The sequence below is a fragment of the Mya arenaria genome, chromosome 5 (genome assembly GCF_026914265.1).
Source record: "Mya arenaria isolate MELC-2E11 chromosome 5, ASM2691426v1".
Lineage (NCBI taxonomy): Eukaryota > Metazoa > Mollusca > Bivalvia > Myida > Myidae > Mya > Mya arenaria.
Genome location: NC_069126.1, coordinates 11,424,358 through 11,440,713, shown reverse-complemented (window position 1 = coordinate 11,440,713; position 16,356 = coordinate 11,424,358). Strand labels below are relative to the sequence as shown.

General features: G+C 34.5%; 1 protein-coding gene across 1 annotated transcript in view; it reads right to left on the bottom strand.

The window, feature by feature from the left end:
- The window catches only part of LOC128234043 (protein mono-ADP-ribosyltransferase PARP14-like), a 21,959-nt gene extending 6,106 nt beyond the window's left edge, over nt 1-15,853 (bottom strand). The window contains exons 1-17 of the mRNA XM_052947999.1: nt 15,577-15,853; nt 13,727-14,041; nt 12,217-12,564; nt 10,928-11,185; nt 10,225-10,461; nt 9,873-10,026; nt 8,993-9,263; nt 8,215-8,547; nt 7,200-7,290; nt 5,944-6,532; nt 5,380-5,729; nt 4,226-4,654; nt 3,093-3,175; nt 2,644-2,883; nt 2,296-2,517; nt 1,840-1,942; nt 590-775 (exon numbers count right to left, since the gene is read on the bottom strand). Coding sequence (XP_052803959.1) covers nt 590-775; nt 1,840-1,942; nt 2,296-2,517; nt 2,644-2,883; nt 3,093-3,175; nt 4,226-4,654; nt 5,380-5,729; nt 5,944-6,532; nt 7,200-7,290; nt 8,215-8,547; nt 8,993-9,263; nt 9,873-10,026; nt 10,225-10,461; nt 10,928-11,185; nt 12,217-12,564; nt 13,727-14,041; nt 15,577-15,709 — 4,342 coding nt within the window. The 5' untranslated portion in view covers nt 15,710-15,853. The remainder of the gene's footprint in view (nt 1-589; nt 776-1,839; nt 1,943-2,295; nt 2,518-2,643; nt 2,884-3,092; nt 3,176-4,225; nt 4,655-5,379; nt 5,730-5,943; nt 6,533-7,199; nt 7,291-8,214; nt 8,548-8,992; nt 9,264-9,872; nt 10,027-10,224; nt 10,462-10,927; nt 11,186-12,216; nt 12,565-13,726; nt 14,042-15,576) is intronic.
- Nucleotides 15,854-16,356: the final 503 nt, after the last annotated feature.

Sequence of the window (16,356 nt, the reverse complement as noted above, 5' to 3'; positions counted from 1 at the left end):
TCAAACCATCTAGATTTCGACGTATGAAACGATTACAAGAAATCGTGTGTTGGGAAAGCTACAAACTATTTTCAAATGCAGAACCCAATAGTTTTACTCAATAAACTCAGAAATACTTAAGTGAAAAACTACTGTAGCAAGCTCTGTAGCCAAAAGCTTAAACATAAACCCCGTTTAAAGGCATAGGGTCAACGCCGAAGACATGGAACACAAAAAACACAAACAAGAAACATGGAACAATAGCACAAAACTCCACAAACAACACAGTGCATGTAAACTATATAACAGGGTATGTTCATCAAGGATTGATAGGTACCGCTTTGGAACGGTCAGTAAAATGGAAATTTACTGGGGCTTGAAACCAGTTTACGTGCACAAACCTCACTCTTATCCAAACAATTTAAATAAAGAAAAACCATAATAGGTAAATCTTATCTTTTTAAATACGCAATAATTTGATGAAAATTAATAAAACAAATAATAAGACACTAATATGCTCTAAACATAATATATATATATATATATATATATATATATATATATATATATATATATATATATATATATATATATATATATATATATATACCTTCAGTGTTGCATTCAAGCTGAATGACCTTTCCCGCGGTCAGAAGAATCATAGATGACACCAGACCAAGATTCAAATCCAAGGCGACATTGGTGGAATTGACAATCGCGTGTGTGCCTTCCATCGTTATGTTCCCAAGGGTCAACTTAAACGATACAGGACCTATCTGTATCTGCTGACTGCTTCCTACAATTAATAGTAGGTATAAACAGTTGATGTAACATCCCGGTATATTTTAATGGAGTGCATACCATTTTATGAATTCAACTAACCCAATAACTTTACAATGGAGTGATCTTACGGCGAACTTTGATTCAACAATTCGAACCCAATTGACTTGTAAATCGAATACATAGGTGAATAAGATAATTTGAAAATACATATAAACTTCAAAGAAAAGCCAAATGGCAAATTTATAAAATGTAAGCAGAAACCAGTACAAGTCCGATACGTTTACCAACACTTCTAAGTCAACGCATTCTGACAAGAGCGGTTTGATAAAGACTGCTTTTTTGAAAAAGATTGTTAGTCAACGCTTCCGCACAGAAGCGTTAATAATGTGAATGCATTGGCAATATTGGTTAGTCAACGCCTCCTTAGAGAAGCGGTTAGATTGAAACTGTGTATCTACAACGATGGTTAGTCAACGCCTCTAAACAGAAGTGTTAATGATGAGAATGCATTGGCAATAACGCTTAGTCAACGCCTACTAACGTAATCGGTTTCATTGAGACTGTGTATTTACAACGAGGGTTAGTCAACGCCTACATACAGGAGCTGCTATAATGCGACTGCATTGGCAGCAATATTTAGTAAATTCTTTCTAGCAGGCGCGGTTCAAATGTGACGGTATTTACAACAATGATAAGTCAATTCATTTTAGCCGGACGGGTTTGATGGAAACTTTTCATTGACAAGAATGGCAAGTCAACACCTTTTAGCAGGAACGGTTAGAATGTGAATGCATTGACAGCAATGATATGTCTATTCCTCCTAGCAGTAGCGGTTAAACTGTGATTGAATTGACAACAATGATAACTCAATTCATCCTAATAGGAGCTGTTAAAATATAAAGGCATGGTCCAACAATGATAAGTCAATTCATTCTAGCAGGACGGGTGTGATTTAAACTGTTCATTGACAACAGTAGCAAGTAAACAACTATTCGCAATTGCTTAAGCGGTTTCTATTTTTAAGATTCACTTGTTAAATGACAGTAGTTGACATGAAATAACTTTAATCTTACTTACTTTGCAGAAGAAAGTCATTGATTGAACAGGAGCAACTGAAGTTTTCGCTGACAAAACTCCTCGCTTCCATATTCTTGTTCCCAGAGACGAAGTCATTAAACATCTTACAAAAGAACATAAATTTTGTTTAACTTAAATGCTTCAAAAACAACAACTATAACTGCAAATTATTCTTCTATATAAATATCTGAACACAGCGCAAGATTTAAAAACTAGCATTCATGTCGTCAGTCACGCTGTTGAATTAAACAAAGTTCTGAATAATCGGGTCAATGCGTTATTTTTCATAAAACGACCATAAACTGTGTAAAAACAATACTACCTCAGACATGCAATACATAAACATTAACTGAAATCGACTTTTAAAAGTTTACCGAAAGTATACGCCATTTTTGATAATGTAAAATAAACAGTGATTCAATGGGTTTTTCCTAATTAATTATTGGAAGGACTTACCTCGAAAAGACCTAAATCCTTTGAAGATACAACAAATTTTACAAGGTCAACTGTAGTTCCGGGGTTTTGTCTTGCAAATTCGTTTATTGCACGAAGCATAGTTGTCACTACAACGTCAGGCGGATATCCTCTCTTGCCACATCCGAGCGCGGGGAAGGCGATTGAGCGATAACTGCGCCGATTAGCTTCTAGTAGACACTCAGTCACAAATTTGGATAAGACCTGATAAGGACAAAATGGTACGGCGGACATGACGTAATCAGTACATGACGTAACACATTTCAATTTTACTCTTTTAGCATTTCTTACTTCATTGTTATTTCAAGCAAAGAAAAATTACGTATTTACGATTTCGGAAAATCCATGGTTCGGACCCCAGACGGGGATTTGTCCATGGAAAAATGCCTTAACGCGGTCTTTCATTCGTCCTGTGTTAGAAATCGCTACTTCGCCATATCGAACACCGTCAGGATAAGCGCGTTTGATATCGTCCAGAACTTCATCTCCCGCTGCATCTAAAATAGCCTTCCCAAGAGCACCTATCCGAAGATTCATATCCCGAGTTGTTGCATTCACAAAAACGTCCGCCTGATGAGCACAATTTTTAAGAATATATTCTTTCTTGTTGACTTCTGTATTTTTTTATATGTAATTGCAACTAAACTAACCAATTCTAATGTTTCTAAAACGTACTCATCCATTTTATCCCGCATATGCGTTAAATTGGTTATGTTGTATGGCAAACTTTAATAGAAACTATGGGTTTGGAGTTCGGAAGAAAACGCCCGATTACAAACCTGCAGTTCGGCCAGAGGTTCCATTGTGACATCAAATTTTAGAGACTTTCCACTTCGACGATTCGTTGAATTTTCACCTAATTCTAAATTTACCAACAATATAAGTCAGTGTTACTTAAAAGCAACACAGAAATATGCTATGCATTTATTGGAGCATTCATAAACATTATTAACAAGTTCTTACATCTATTTATGATTTATACACATTTAAATACAATATAACAATGGAATCAACAGGTACAATCCAAGCAGCCTAAACACTTTACCAAGACCTTGTCGAAGGTCACAACATCAAGGCCAAACCAGCACCAATTATAAGACGCAATGCTTTGAAATAGTATATATCTTGTTGGTAAATCTAAGTGTAACAGCCTTAGGACGGTAAGTGAAAACTAAGTGAAAACTCACTGGCGTCTTTCACCGGTTTAAGGACGACCTACCACCTCTCGCCCCAAATATTTGTCAATAGATACAAAAGATATACATAAACCTCATTGAGCCAACATCAGCTTGAAGGTCATGAATAATAAAGAATAACATCATACCGACAATTATGTTACCTCCACGAAGCCAATTATACAAGTATGCATAGAAATTATGAGATATGGTGATAATTAAAGAAGTCCAACTTCAACACAAATTATTTATTTATGAAACAACGTTTCGGCCATTCGGCCTTCATCAGGTTGTATGTATATAATGAACAGGAAATGACGTCAACATCAAATGACGTCAACGTTGATAACGTCAAAATATAGCATACATTTTTGCGCAAAATAATGTCTTATAGGATCTAAAGAGATACAATTATACTGATAAAATGCAATTTAAATGCATAAACAAACATCAATAAACCAGTATAAACTATGCAACATTAAATAGGTTAAAACAGTTATAAACCAGATTAGTTTTGTGATTTTTTTTAATTCTGCAAGAAGAATCAAAATAATATTTTTGAATTCATACCATTAGGAATGACTGTGCCAAGAATGTGTATCCATTTACTCTCCTTTAATAGTCGTTTCCAATTGTTCTCAATTTTATCAATTGGCATAAAAGAAAAATCATTGATACTGTGGTCAGGAGCATTAAAATGTTCAGACATTCTATGAGTACATTCTAAATAAACTAACCATCATTTTCCTCGCACTCCGACAGTCGTTTAAATTGCAAAATTACATTCTTAAGCTTCTCTTCGTCCAAATCACAAATGTAAACCCTTTCTAAAACGGTATCGTGTTCCTCTTTAAAATATGTCATAATAGTCGTAAGAAGAACCTCAGCAACTTTATCAAGGGAAAAGTTAAATTGACCAGTTCCAATCAAAGGAAACGCTATAGACTTATCTCCAAGTGCTGATGCCTTGGAAATGCATTGGTCCACCAAACTCGCCAAAATCATATCAGCATCTTTTTCGAGGGCATCATTGTACGGGGTGACTGCGTGCAGTAAATGCTTCACAGAAAAACTTCCTCCGGTTGTTGCAAACACATCTCCTGGTGAAACTTGGCCATTTTTGGATTTGATTATGTCACAACATTCTTTCTGAATTACAAAACCTCCTGTAATATAAGCGTTAAAACTCAGAATTCATGTGAGAATATCAACCCGTTGATGGTAATGGACAAAAGTAAATTTTGCACAGCCAGAAATGTCCGCAATACATTGTAAATATTGACCCCCCAACGCTCAAAAATAGAGCTGTCATGTTATTGACTTATACCCCACACTCGCCGCCTGTACACAAAAATAGTTTCCCATTTGAAAACGATAGCATGGAGATTCACCTACCCTCTACTTCATAGTGAAAAAACCCGTGTACGAAATAGTCTTTATATTCATTGTAAGGGTCATAAGTCATTGCATTTAATATTTAAAGTTAAGTTAAAAGGGGACATAACTTCATAAAGCAATAGTGGTAAGTAACCAATGTGGAACGTCTTCTATCATACGAAGTTAGATATGGGTAACAAAATCGTTGAAATCCGTCAACCCTTTCATGTTTTAGTGTCTGGACATCGTTTTTTTTTAAATTCTCAAAATGAAAACGGATCAAGAGACAAACACATCGACAAGCTTACTCGTTCACCCATTCCTCCAAAATTTTTTTTTGGGATAATAAAACATTAACTCACTGAAAGAGCCAACCAGACATTCAACGAGCCGTGCAGAAATTTAATATAAGATAAGAGTATTAAGTGTGCGCTGATTTGTTCAAATATTGAGGAAATGAGGATATTAAGCCGTGCTAGAGAATTTCGATTGTTTTAAATGTTATCATTCCTACCTTTAGCTCCTACAGTTCGTCCAATCCCACCAGAAAGTTCAAGACTTGAATATGATGGGATAACAATAACATCAGCCTCCAGGTCAGTTATATCACCCGCTACCAAATACAGAGATTCTCCTTGACTTCCAATTGTGGTGCACAACTTGGTATCGATCAAACTGGCGCGAACGTTTGTTCGCCTGTGTCTTTCAGTTGGCGATATTTTTACCACACATTTATTTTCGAGCCCTATCACTGATATCTTTGACTGGACGCCGGATCCCTGGTTGCCTTTGAGGCATTCATCAAAACCATCCCAATTTAGTTCAAGACTTCTTTCAACAATTATGTCAATCATCAGCTGCAGCCTGCCAAAGGTAAACAAAAATAAATGTAAAGAACTTACAATTGTATTTGTCAGAAATGTTTATATTACTGCAATAAAGCGGTTTTTAATAAAATCTATTCTTGTAATGTTCTATTCAACAGTCTAGCAAAATGATCCCTATTCAGGCTAGTGAAATGTTTGCACTATTAAAAACACTCACACAAGCAAACATAAATGTGTAATAATCTGTTTACCTCCAACCTATTTCCCGACAATATTGTTTCTCTCCATTAATGGAAAAACCACTCCGCATCCCTTCTACAACTTTTATCTCAACGCCTTTCGGGCGGTATTCATCTTCAATGTTTTCCATCTCGTTTGCTTTATACGTCAAAAGGTAGGCTAAACGACCGCTTCCAACCTCGATGAATTCAGAAATTATTTCATGGTTGTCAATACACAATGATATCATTTCTTCAACCTCTTCAATTATGGGACGAATTGTGACAAAACTGATCGAATCATCTTGACCTTTGTAACTCAAAAAAAGACCCATGTGTTTCTTCTGTATACTTGTAAACAAAATATCACCGTCATGTCCACATAATACAGCTCGATGTCGCAGAGTTAGAGATTTGAGTTCTTTTTCTTTGATTGAATCTCTAATAATTCTGATGGCTTCCGTAAGAGATTCTTCGTCCGTAGCACAAACCTCAACGTTGTTATCAATATTTACTCCGTAACAAGCTTTGGATTTCCCTCCTATCTTTTTATCGAACAAATTGGCGATGTAGGCCTCAGTTTCATACGTCTTCAGTAAGTCAAGTGTCTTACCAGTTATTCCTTAACAATGAAAAATACCCATTCGTACTTGTGCAAAGAGTTGTTAGGTTTTTGATTTTGTAATTGTTTTATTGAAAAATTGAAATAATCGCTTAATGTTTATAAGGTCGAAAATACACAAGTTTCATATACATGATGATACATACTTACAAAATAGAAGATGGAATTTAACATTTATAACTAAAAACTAGAATATGTTTTCTTTTAAACACACACAATGTATTTATAATTTATCACACTTGCTTAGTTTTAAAATACAGACAGTCATGCGAGTATGCGCATCTAATTAAACACCAAAATTCAAAGCATATGTGGACCTAAATGATATATATAAGTATGTTAAAACATGTCAAAAATATAGAATGGTCGTTAACTGGCCTGTGCTTATACATGATTGTTCTGCCAAAGAGACGCATATACCTATAAACATCAATTACACTTTTTTGCCGATTGTTTAGAACTTTGTCATAACAATGTGCTTATATATTCAGGTTATGCGAGCACACCTGAAAAGTTTATCCCTTAATTCCCTTTATTCCCTGTACGTTTTACTGTTAATCATAAGAATTATATAAAAGTAAGAAACAAAACAAGTTAACAACGATGACGTGAACAATAGGCTGACCAATCGGCCTATGTATGTATATATGTATTACCGAATACTGACCATGTTTAGTTATGTTTAACACTTCCTTCGAGTAGCTGTTTAAACTGTACTGTATCTTATCGACTACTTGTTCAATGGAATCAAGTCTACCCTGAAAGAAATAATTATAATAATTAAATTTGATTGATTTCAGAAAACAAAATCAAAAACCATTTTAAAAAGTGCCGAATTGAATGCAAACCGTTATATTCTCAATAGTCAAGCGCTCTGTGTTGTTTACTATCAATTTCAAACGTTAAAGTATGTCTTAATAGGTTAGATGTGTTTTGGACCAATGGCCGCTCAACTAAAACAAAAAAGTAATGCCAACTATTTAAAGATACTTTATATACTTAAGTTTAAACATAACAAAGGTTCGTGAAAAGTAAATAACTAAATGCCATATGTGTCAATGTGTTTGATATATTTTAGTTTAAACATATTCAACATATATAACAAACATAAGATGGCAACATGTTTCACGATCATATACATTATATATTGAAACAAAAACGGAAAAAAAAAATGTTTCTCTAAGACATCAGAGTCCGCTTTAGACAACGCTTATCAGCGAAACATTTTCATTTTCTTTGAAAGTCGTCTTTATATGTAAACGGTGTCACAAATGAACTGCGTATGATTGGCAGTGAAATTATGAAAGTACACTTAAGGGTTTGTAAATGTATCAAAATTATTAGGTAACCTAATTTCTCAGGTTTAAATGAAGGAACTTGTTCACTGATTCGTTAAACGCGACATTTATTTTTTTCAAATTTTGTCAAAATTGTTAAATATCACCTACTTTTATCGATTAACACCAAACTTGCAGAAACTCATTTGAATGGATTTTTTTCCGAATAAAACCATTGAATTGTATGTTGCGTTCTTCTATATATTTTAACAATAGAGCTCTCTGTTGAATGTGTAATTATGTTTTTTTATTGTCACAAACATTTTAACACTTCAGACAAATTGGGTTTTATGTCTAGCCCTACGAAGTGTGATTGAGTCCCTTTAGCATATTTACGCATATTACCATAATTTCAAGGCCATCTGGTGGGTCTAACGGTTTTATCACAACGGTAGGCATTTCCTTTTCTATTTCTTCTAGTGCTCTTGAATATCGAAGAAGAGACATTTCGTTTGAACTGAGCTGAACGAATTTTTGTAAACAGTTTGTTTTCTGTGCAGCGACAAAATCTTTTTCAAGTTCATCCACCTTCGATGAAATGATGCCGTACAAGTCTTTAGTTAATTCCTTTTTGCCGACAATTCTTAAGCTTGAAAAATCCTCGTTTCTGAAGACAGCTCGGTACTTCCCCTTAGGATCGTCCATTGTGTCAATGTACTGATGTAAGGTTTTCCAGACCTAGATTGTGAGTACAACCGTTCATCATTTCCAGTTCAAATATTTTACCACAGTGCAACGTTTCAACATTTGAGAGTAGCATTGCATTTTGTGTTGGTAAAAAGAGTATTGAAAATAAAGCATATAATCTAGACATTCAGTTGAATTGCCACCGACCGAATAGAAGGACGATTTCAATATCATTTTTGTCATGCCTTTATTGGAGTGGCTTGTTATATGAAATATATGCAATCGAACCTGTTTGAGCCTTAAAGTCTGATCAAATACAATTATTTGGAACAAAAGCTATTTTGAGAATGATAATTTTATTAAGTAAAATGAGTTTTCATGCCTTTAAAATATCGTTACACAGTCAAATCATATTCCTGCATTATTGACAATTTATAGATTAACAAAACTTTTAAGCATTAATCCAACAACGGAAATGATATACATGTATACTGACCTGGTCGGCGACTAGAATTTTTCTCGTCTTCTCAAATTCTTGAAAAAAGTGTTTAACTTTTCCCGAACAATTGTGCTGCCAGTTTTTAAGTTTCGTTTTCAGAGATTTGTTTGGTCTTTTGCGCAGATCAATTGTACAAATCACTTTCAGGTGTTTTTCACCTTTCTGTCTTCCGTCAGAATTCAATTTACACGGCCAAACCACCTTTCCATTGAACGTAGCCATTTTGCTTTCCATTTCCTTTCGATATTCTTCTGAATTCTTTACGAATCTGAAACATAAAACACGCATTTAAAGGAGTAAAAACCGAAAACGTTCAAAGGGTTATATAATGAAGAGGAAGAAGATTTTTATTTTTTTATTAATAGAACGGAAACGCCAATTACAGGTTAGAGCAAAGTAGTTGATGATCCTTCATAGGGACATAACGGTTGAATTATAAATATTAAAATGAATTCATTCGAAAAGGTTAAAATATTTTATTTTTTGTTCAAATCGATTTCATTTAAATACCAGACATTTTGCGTCTCGTCCACAAGTTATTGGAACATAGTTATTTTGATAATTGTTATGACCAAAGACCAATCAAGCCAAAAGAGATTCAGTATTCAATAGCAATCCGCATTTATTCAAAATATAGCTTATAAAGTCGTATTTCTCAATACTTATTAACAGTAGAGCGTCTTTGACCTTTGTGGAGATTGGATCATTGTAACAACATTTTTCTCACATTTCACAAGAAATAAAAACAAAATGTCTGACACTCTAAAACATTCCGATTAAATAATGTCCATGTTATTGGTTAATAAAACCACACATACAGTTATGTTACATTTCTCATTAATGAGCTAATAACGTTAGTATACATAGAAATATATACCTTACGATGTATCTGTCCAAATCGTTGAAAATGAGAGGCTCTGGTGTAGTAATCTCATTAATTGAAGATGCTTGGAGACTTGAATAAAATGGCTCAACAATTAGAGTTGTTGCTAATAAAGTATGCGGGTTTTGCGATAAAACACGCTGAACAACTGAAACAGAATCAAATCACCATCTTCAACAGTCATGATATGGTGATTTTGTTAAAAAAAACTTCCAATCATTCTAAGAAGAATACATTTACTATTTACGTCAATACAAAATTGTTTATCAAATAGTAGTTTTCCCGAGGAAATACATAGTACATGTAAATGAATCGTAACCAACAATATTTCAAAAACAACACCTACCTTCAGTAGACCGAAAGACAACAACGTATGCATTCAGGGGAAGATAGATTTGGACAGCGTCTATCTGGCCACCACTGCTAAGCCCCGTTTTTGAGAAGTATCTAACAATATCTGCCTCTAACAGACTCGGATCTTTGTGTTGAACAATGATGCTTCTACATTGGTCCACCTCTTCAAACCTCAACATTTTTCCTCTGAACGGCCTTTTACTTAACCGTTTCCGAAAAGTTTCGATGTCTGCGATACAGTATTAAAAGTTTATAAAACTTAAAGATATTTATGAATGTTATTGCGTGAGTACTTATAATTTACCTGATATTCGTATATTTTAACTAGCGCCACTTTTTGAGAAAATCCATGGAAACCAGTTATATAACATTGCTGACAGATTTTAATATTTAGGTACAAAAAACGATGATTTATGCATTTTTCTTAAACGGTTTAAACCATAAAATAACATTAATTTTCGAACGGAAATATAAAAATCTACGATCTGATTATTTGTCAGCAATCTTAAATGATTGGTTTGCAGAAATTTACAAAATAATTTGCCCTTTCCAAGACAAAAAATAAAAAAGCTGTAAAAATTGTATATCTGTGAGAGTGCAGCTGTAACGGCGGCCATTAATATTAAATGATTTTGATCGCAGGACTAGAAAATCGCGGATAAAAGATTAACATTGCTCAAAGTTTATAATTGTACCTGGTCTTGGCGAATAAAACTGAATAACTGCAGCTCCTTCTTTTGTTCCGAATTGCAAACTCTGAATTTTGTCAGTGGCTATGTCACAGTGTTCATGAAGATATTCAGCAATATCCGCATGTGTAGCGCTGCCATCGATTCCATTAACAAGAAGACACTTCTTGTCTTTTTCTGGACATGGTTCTACCGTCAGGTATGTATTAGAGACGTACAATCGGAGTTTCTCTGATCGTGCTTTCTCAAGTACCGATTGTGCACCTGTGTTTACCATTGATTTAGATGCACTATTACTCTCAAATATTGTTCCATACTTGATACAATTGTGTATTTAACCAAAAAGGATTAATAAATGTTGAAACCAATGGTTCCTATGAAGGATTCTGCGTTTAATTTGAAGGAAAGGTGCAGAAAACACGGTAGTTCTACCTTATGAGACTATAGTTCACCAAAGTAAATCTTATAGCATTCACCAATCATTTAAAAAAAAATGTTTTCAGCTATTAAATACACGGTTATAAACTTGATATCAGTAATTTCATATTTTGAATAAATGCATTATTTAGTAAGTAGTTAAAGCTTTATCACTCAAAATTTATGTTTGTTATACATTTGTATGTATTGATTTTAAATAAGATTGTTACTTTAAATATTGTACTCGACCCATATTGACAATCGTCTTGAGTTTCACAATGAAAACCAAATATTGCTAATATTAATTTCGTTGCAATATTGCTGTTTGAAGGGAAATAACAAATAGTACAAACATTTATACACATCTGTCAAAAATGATCGTATTAAAGCTGCACTCTCACAGATTGAACGTTTTGACAACTTTTTGTCTTGGAACGAGCCAATTTTTGAGAAAATCCATGGAAGGCAGTTATATAAGACTGATGACAAAAAATTAGAACGCAGATTTTAATATACATGTTTAGAAATTGATGTTTTATGCCTGTTTCTTAAACCGTTAGTAACGGTTTAAGCCATAAAAGATTTATTTTCGAACGGACATATAAAAAACTTCTATCTGATCTTTTGTCAGCAGTATTATATCATTGGTTTGCAGATATGTACGCAAAATTTGCTCTTTTCAATAAAAAAGGTAAATCTGTGAGAGTGCAGCTTTAAAGATACTAATTAACATTTCAAAATCCGCTTTACAAGGCGATATCAAATTTGGAACAGTACCGCATAATATGATATTTAGAAAACTCGGCAACGATTTGTGTAAACTTAATTCAGAATGTATTGTATAAAAATATTATGTTATCGGTTTTATTATATCTTACCTTCAACTGTTTGAAATTCAATAGTGATATCGTTTGTTGTGTCACATCTGCTTATATCACTCGCTTTAAATCGAATTAGGTCTTCAAAGAATTCTTTGACGATATCAAGATCAACGCCTTCGTTTACGCCTTTAACACATACACGCTTTGATGTAATAATTGATGTTTCTTCTCCAAAGTATCTGCCAAATCGCGTTGGACGTGGCGACAAGGACCTTAGTCTTTCCCTCCTCGGACGAGATTCAGAAAAGCTTTCATCAATAACCCGTACGAGGCTTGATGACACAGATCTTTGACGGGTATATCCTTTTGGTGTTCTTCGTGCTGGCAATGGTGGACTCATGGTGTCTGAAACAAAGCAATGGAATCTACAGGGACAAGCCCAGTAGCCAAAACAAGGCACACCAAACGTTTAAAGGGGCTGTTTCACGTATTGGCACCAAAAAAAGTGTTTTACTGTAACGAATCTCAGGACTATTATCTAATAGAATGTGTTACGCCTTGATATCATAATTGTAAAAAAAGTACCAAAATGTAAAACATAATTGTGTCGGAGACCGGTTCGAACACGTGTCGCCAGAATTGCAGTCCAGCGTCGTACTCAGTGAGCTACAAAGGCTTATTCAAATCGGGTGACATAATTAAGCTATACACCTACCTCGGTAATATCACGTGATAACACCGACTAGCCAATCACGCATAAGGAATGAATTCTACCTGGTAGACATACCGAGTAAGCTTTTTAATGGAAAAATACGAAATAACTGCTTAACTTTAATAAATTGCAAACTATGTGGTACTTCAGATAGTAAGTTTCAGTGCATTGTACACATCGATGCCAAGTTTATGTCAGTTTTCGACATTTTTCTCTTTTTTTTCGCTATTTTATCATACGTGAGACAGCCCCTTAAAGTGAATCACACATGCAATAAAGGCACACATAAATCAACATATGTTTACTAACAAATGTTGCGGTCACCGTATTAGAACGGTCAGGGAAACAGGAGTTCACTCGAGTTTACACTAGTTCACGTGTACACGACCTTGAACTTGTACCAACATTTATTAATAATTGTAAACATAATACAAGCCTAATTGTAGTCATCATCGACTTGAAGACAATGGAGAATAAAGTCAAATATAAACCATACACACTCATTGAGTAGTTTCCCTACTCAACCAAATGAATCCACCCGGAAAAACAGTGTCAACATCTCAAATGAACGATACAGCTATACAAAAACAGTTAGAATAAAAATGGCCATAGCATTAGAACAAGCGCCTTTTATTCCATTTGGACTTATATCAAAGATATGTATTATATGTGTCCCAGATTTGTAGATCTGCACGTTTAAAACACAACATTTTTAACAAATATTTTTTTAAGTCTTTCTCTCTAAACATGTTTTAATTTAATCATTTTACCTCATTTTCAGACAAAATTCTTCAAATAAAATTAGAATATACCCAAAACAACTTTGAAAACGGAATTTAAGGTCTAGAAACTCACTTGATAAGGAAGTCGTTCCACTCTCCCGTGATTGATTGGTGTGTATATTGAACTCTGATACTGTCAAATAGCCCCCATCAGTAACATCGGGATTTGAGGCACGGCTTATTATGGCATCGGAAGAAGAATCACCGCGTGCCTTTCTCACATATCGCCGTGTACGAGTACCGGAAGAATCTGTAGGGGATGTGTCTGGTCGCTCGATATTTGTGTGATTGTTTACCTTTATCGCGGTAGATGCAGTTTGAATGCCTCCGGTTAACTGTTCGTCAGATAACATGAATACTTCATTCAGGCTTTCATACTCGTATTGCTCTGGTAAAAACGATGCATGTCATAATTAAGCAATATAGAAAGGGTTAAAAACAAGCTCTGATAACATTCAAAAATCCACTCATCTCTTGTTTAGTGGCAACACAATCAAATGATAAAGGTGACTAAGCGTCAAACAATTTGCACCATAACATGGGAAAAACAACATCTTTGGTTGAAATCATTCACATGACTCCGATTTCTAGCTGTGTGAAGTTAGCTAAACATACAATAGTGCTGGCACGACAATTGACATTGGACATTCAAAAATGAATATCGTGCCAGCACGACATTGGACATTTGACATTGGGATTTCGAATATAAATGTCGTGCTAGCACGACATTGCACATTGGACATTCAAAATCGAATGTTGTGCTGGCACGACATTGGACATTCAAAATCAAATGTTGTGCTAGCACGACATTGGTGGACGGTGCTCTCCCGACAACTTCATCATTGTTGAATCCCCTTAAAACAATCCAGCACACTCAAGATATCTTCTCAAGTCATATCTGGAAGGATATATCTCAAAAGTGAAAAATAATCGACACGTCATTAGTTTATCCTATTTTATTTGCCACTCGATTTCTCTGCAAAATCTTCAGAGTAAATCAAAATATCAAGAATTGGTTTACAAATAATATCGGATATCCCAGATATGTTATCGATGACGTGAATTCGCTTTCTTTTTTGTATTGGGGAGTTTCTCAGGAAGTCTTCTCTGTTTCGTGTTTATCCTCATATTTCTGTGAAAACCATGTTCCTGAATAGTACATGCATGTTGTTCCGTCCTTTGAACTGTCGGTTTTTGAAGGACAGGCGATTTATATGGAGGTATAAAACTATTTGAGGTGTGAATTGCGGGGTTGATGTCATTATCGCGGTATGGACGCAATTGGGCTGGTCAAAGTTGGCGGAGTCCGATGGACTCTACATGTACTTTGACTTGCCCAATTGGCCAATATCCCCGATAATGACATCAAACCTGAAATTTGTTCCTTATATTTACACCAATAGTTCATTATTTCATTCAAGAAAACCCTTCAGTAGTCCTGTCCTTTCTTACACATTCTGTAAATGGAACGACCCGACTGTAACCGGAAACATTTTATCAAATGACGTCACAATAAACGGGGAAAGATCAACCACTTGAAATCACTATTAAACGTAAAATTGAAACACCTATGAAAACAATACTTTTAAACTATCATAAATTAAAACAGAAAATGTTGATCTGTATTTTACGGGACTTGCTAAGACATTACAAACAATAACAAGATGAACAATTTGTATGTATATTGTTATGCGATGAATTGCGATACGAACATATCCGAAGATGATGCGTTCATTGCCGAAAGGCAATGGAAGTTGAGGTGTAAATATATAGTTGTACAGATAAAACCTTATAGTAATATAAAGGTATATTAAAGTTCATTTCAGCCCATCGCCAAATTAACATATTAATCATGTAAATATTTTGTAAAGTGTAATTGTCACGCTGGCAGAGAAGTTATTTATAGTTCCGTTACTTGCTTACCTTCCATTTCGTCCACCTTAATAACCACTTCAGAATGATTAACAACTTCTTCAGCAGTTGCATCTTGCATTACACTACGTGCACTGCTCATATCCAAGTAAACGTTATTCTCGACCGCTCCATCGTCGGTCATTCCGGCGACGGTGTATCTATTGATTCAATATTATTGTTCTTTATTACGATCTCGGTCTTGTTTTTGTATAAAAGATTACCACTCTTAAACAACGCCGATCTTTAAACCTCAGTTATGAAAATGATAAACATATTAACAATTATATGAATATCCTGATCAACAATCAACGCTCTTCAGTCAGGCACTTAAACACGATAATATATTTCCTGTTGTTTATTATCATCCGTAAATCTTAACCCCTTTGTCTCTGCAATGCACGCGTTTTGCCTCGTTTCTGGAGAACACGGAAGTGTTGATTTCGAGTACATGAAGTAAGCAACATATTATAAATAATTTTCTAGTGCCTATGTACAACAATATTTAACTCATGAAATAAAATCCGATTCAATCCTTGCATCAACTCCTTTCCCTGCCTTTTGTTATTGTTTCAAATTCTGTATTTAGAGTCATTCACTGAAATATAAATATATAAGCAAATACGATATTTAAAATATTTAATTAATGTTTCATTTGTTTGACAAAAAGTATAAATAAACTACAATAGACACACACACACATTACTGGCAAAACACATATGATAAAATGTTTGAGTAGCTTAAAGGTCAAGTTCGGGTTTTAAGGATCAGACATCACAGAAAAAATCATTG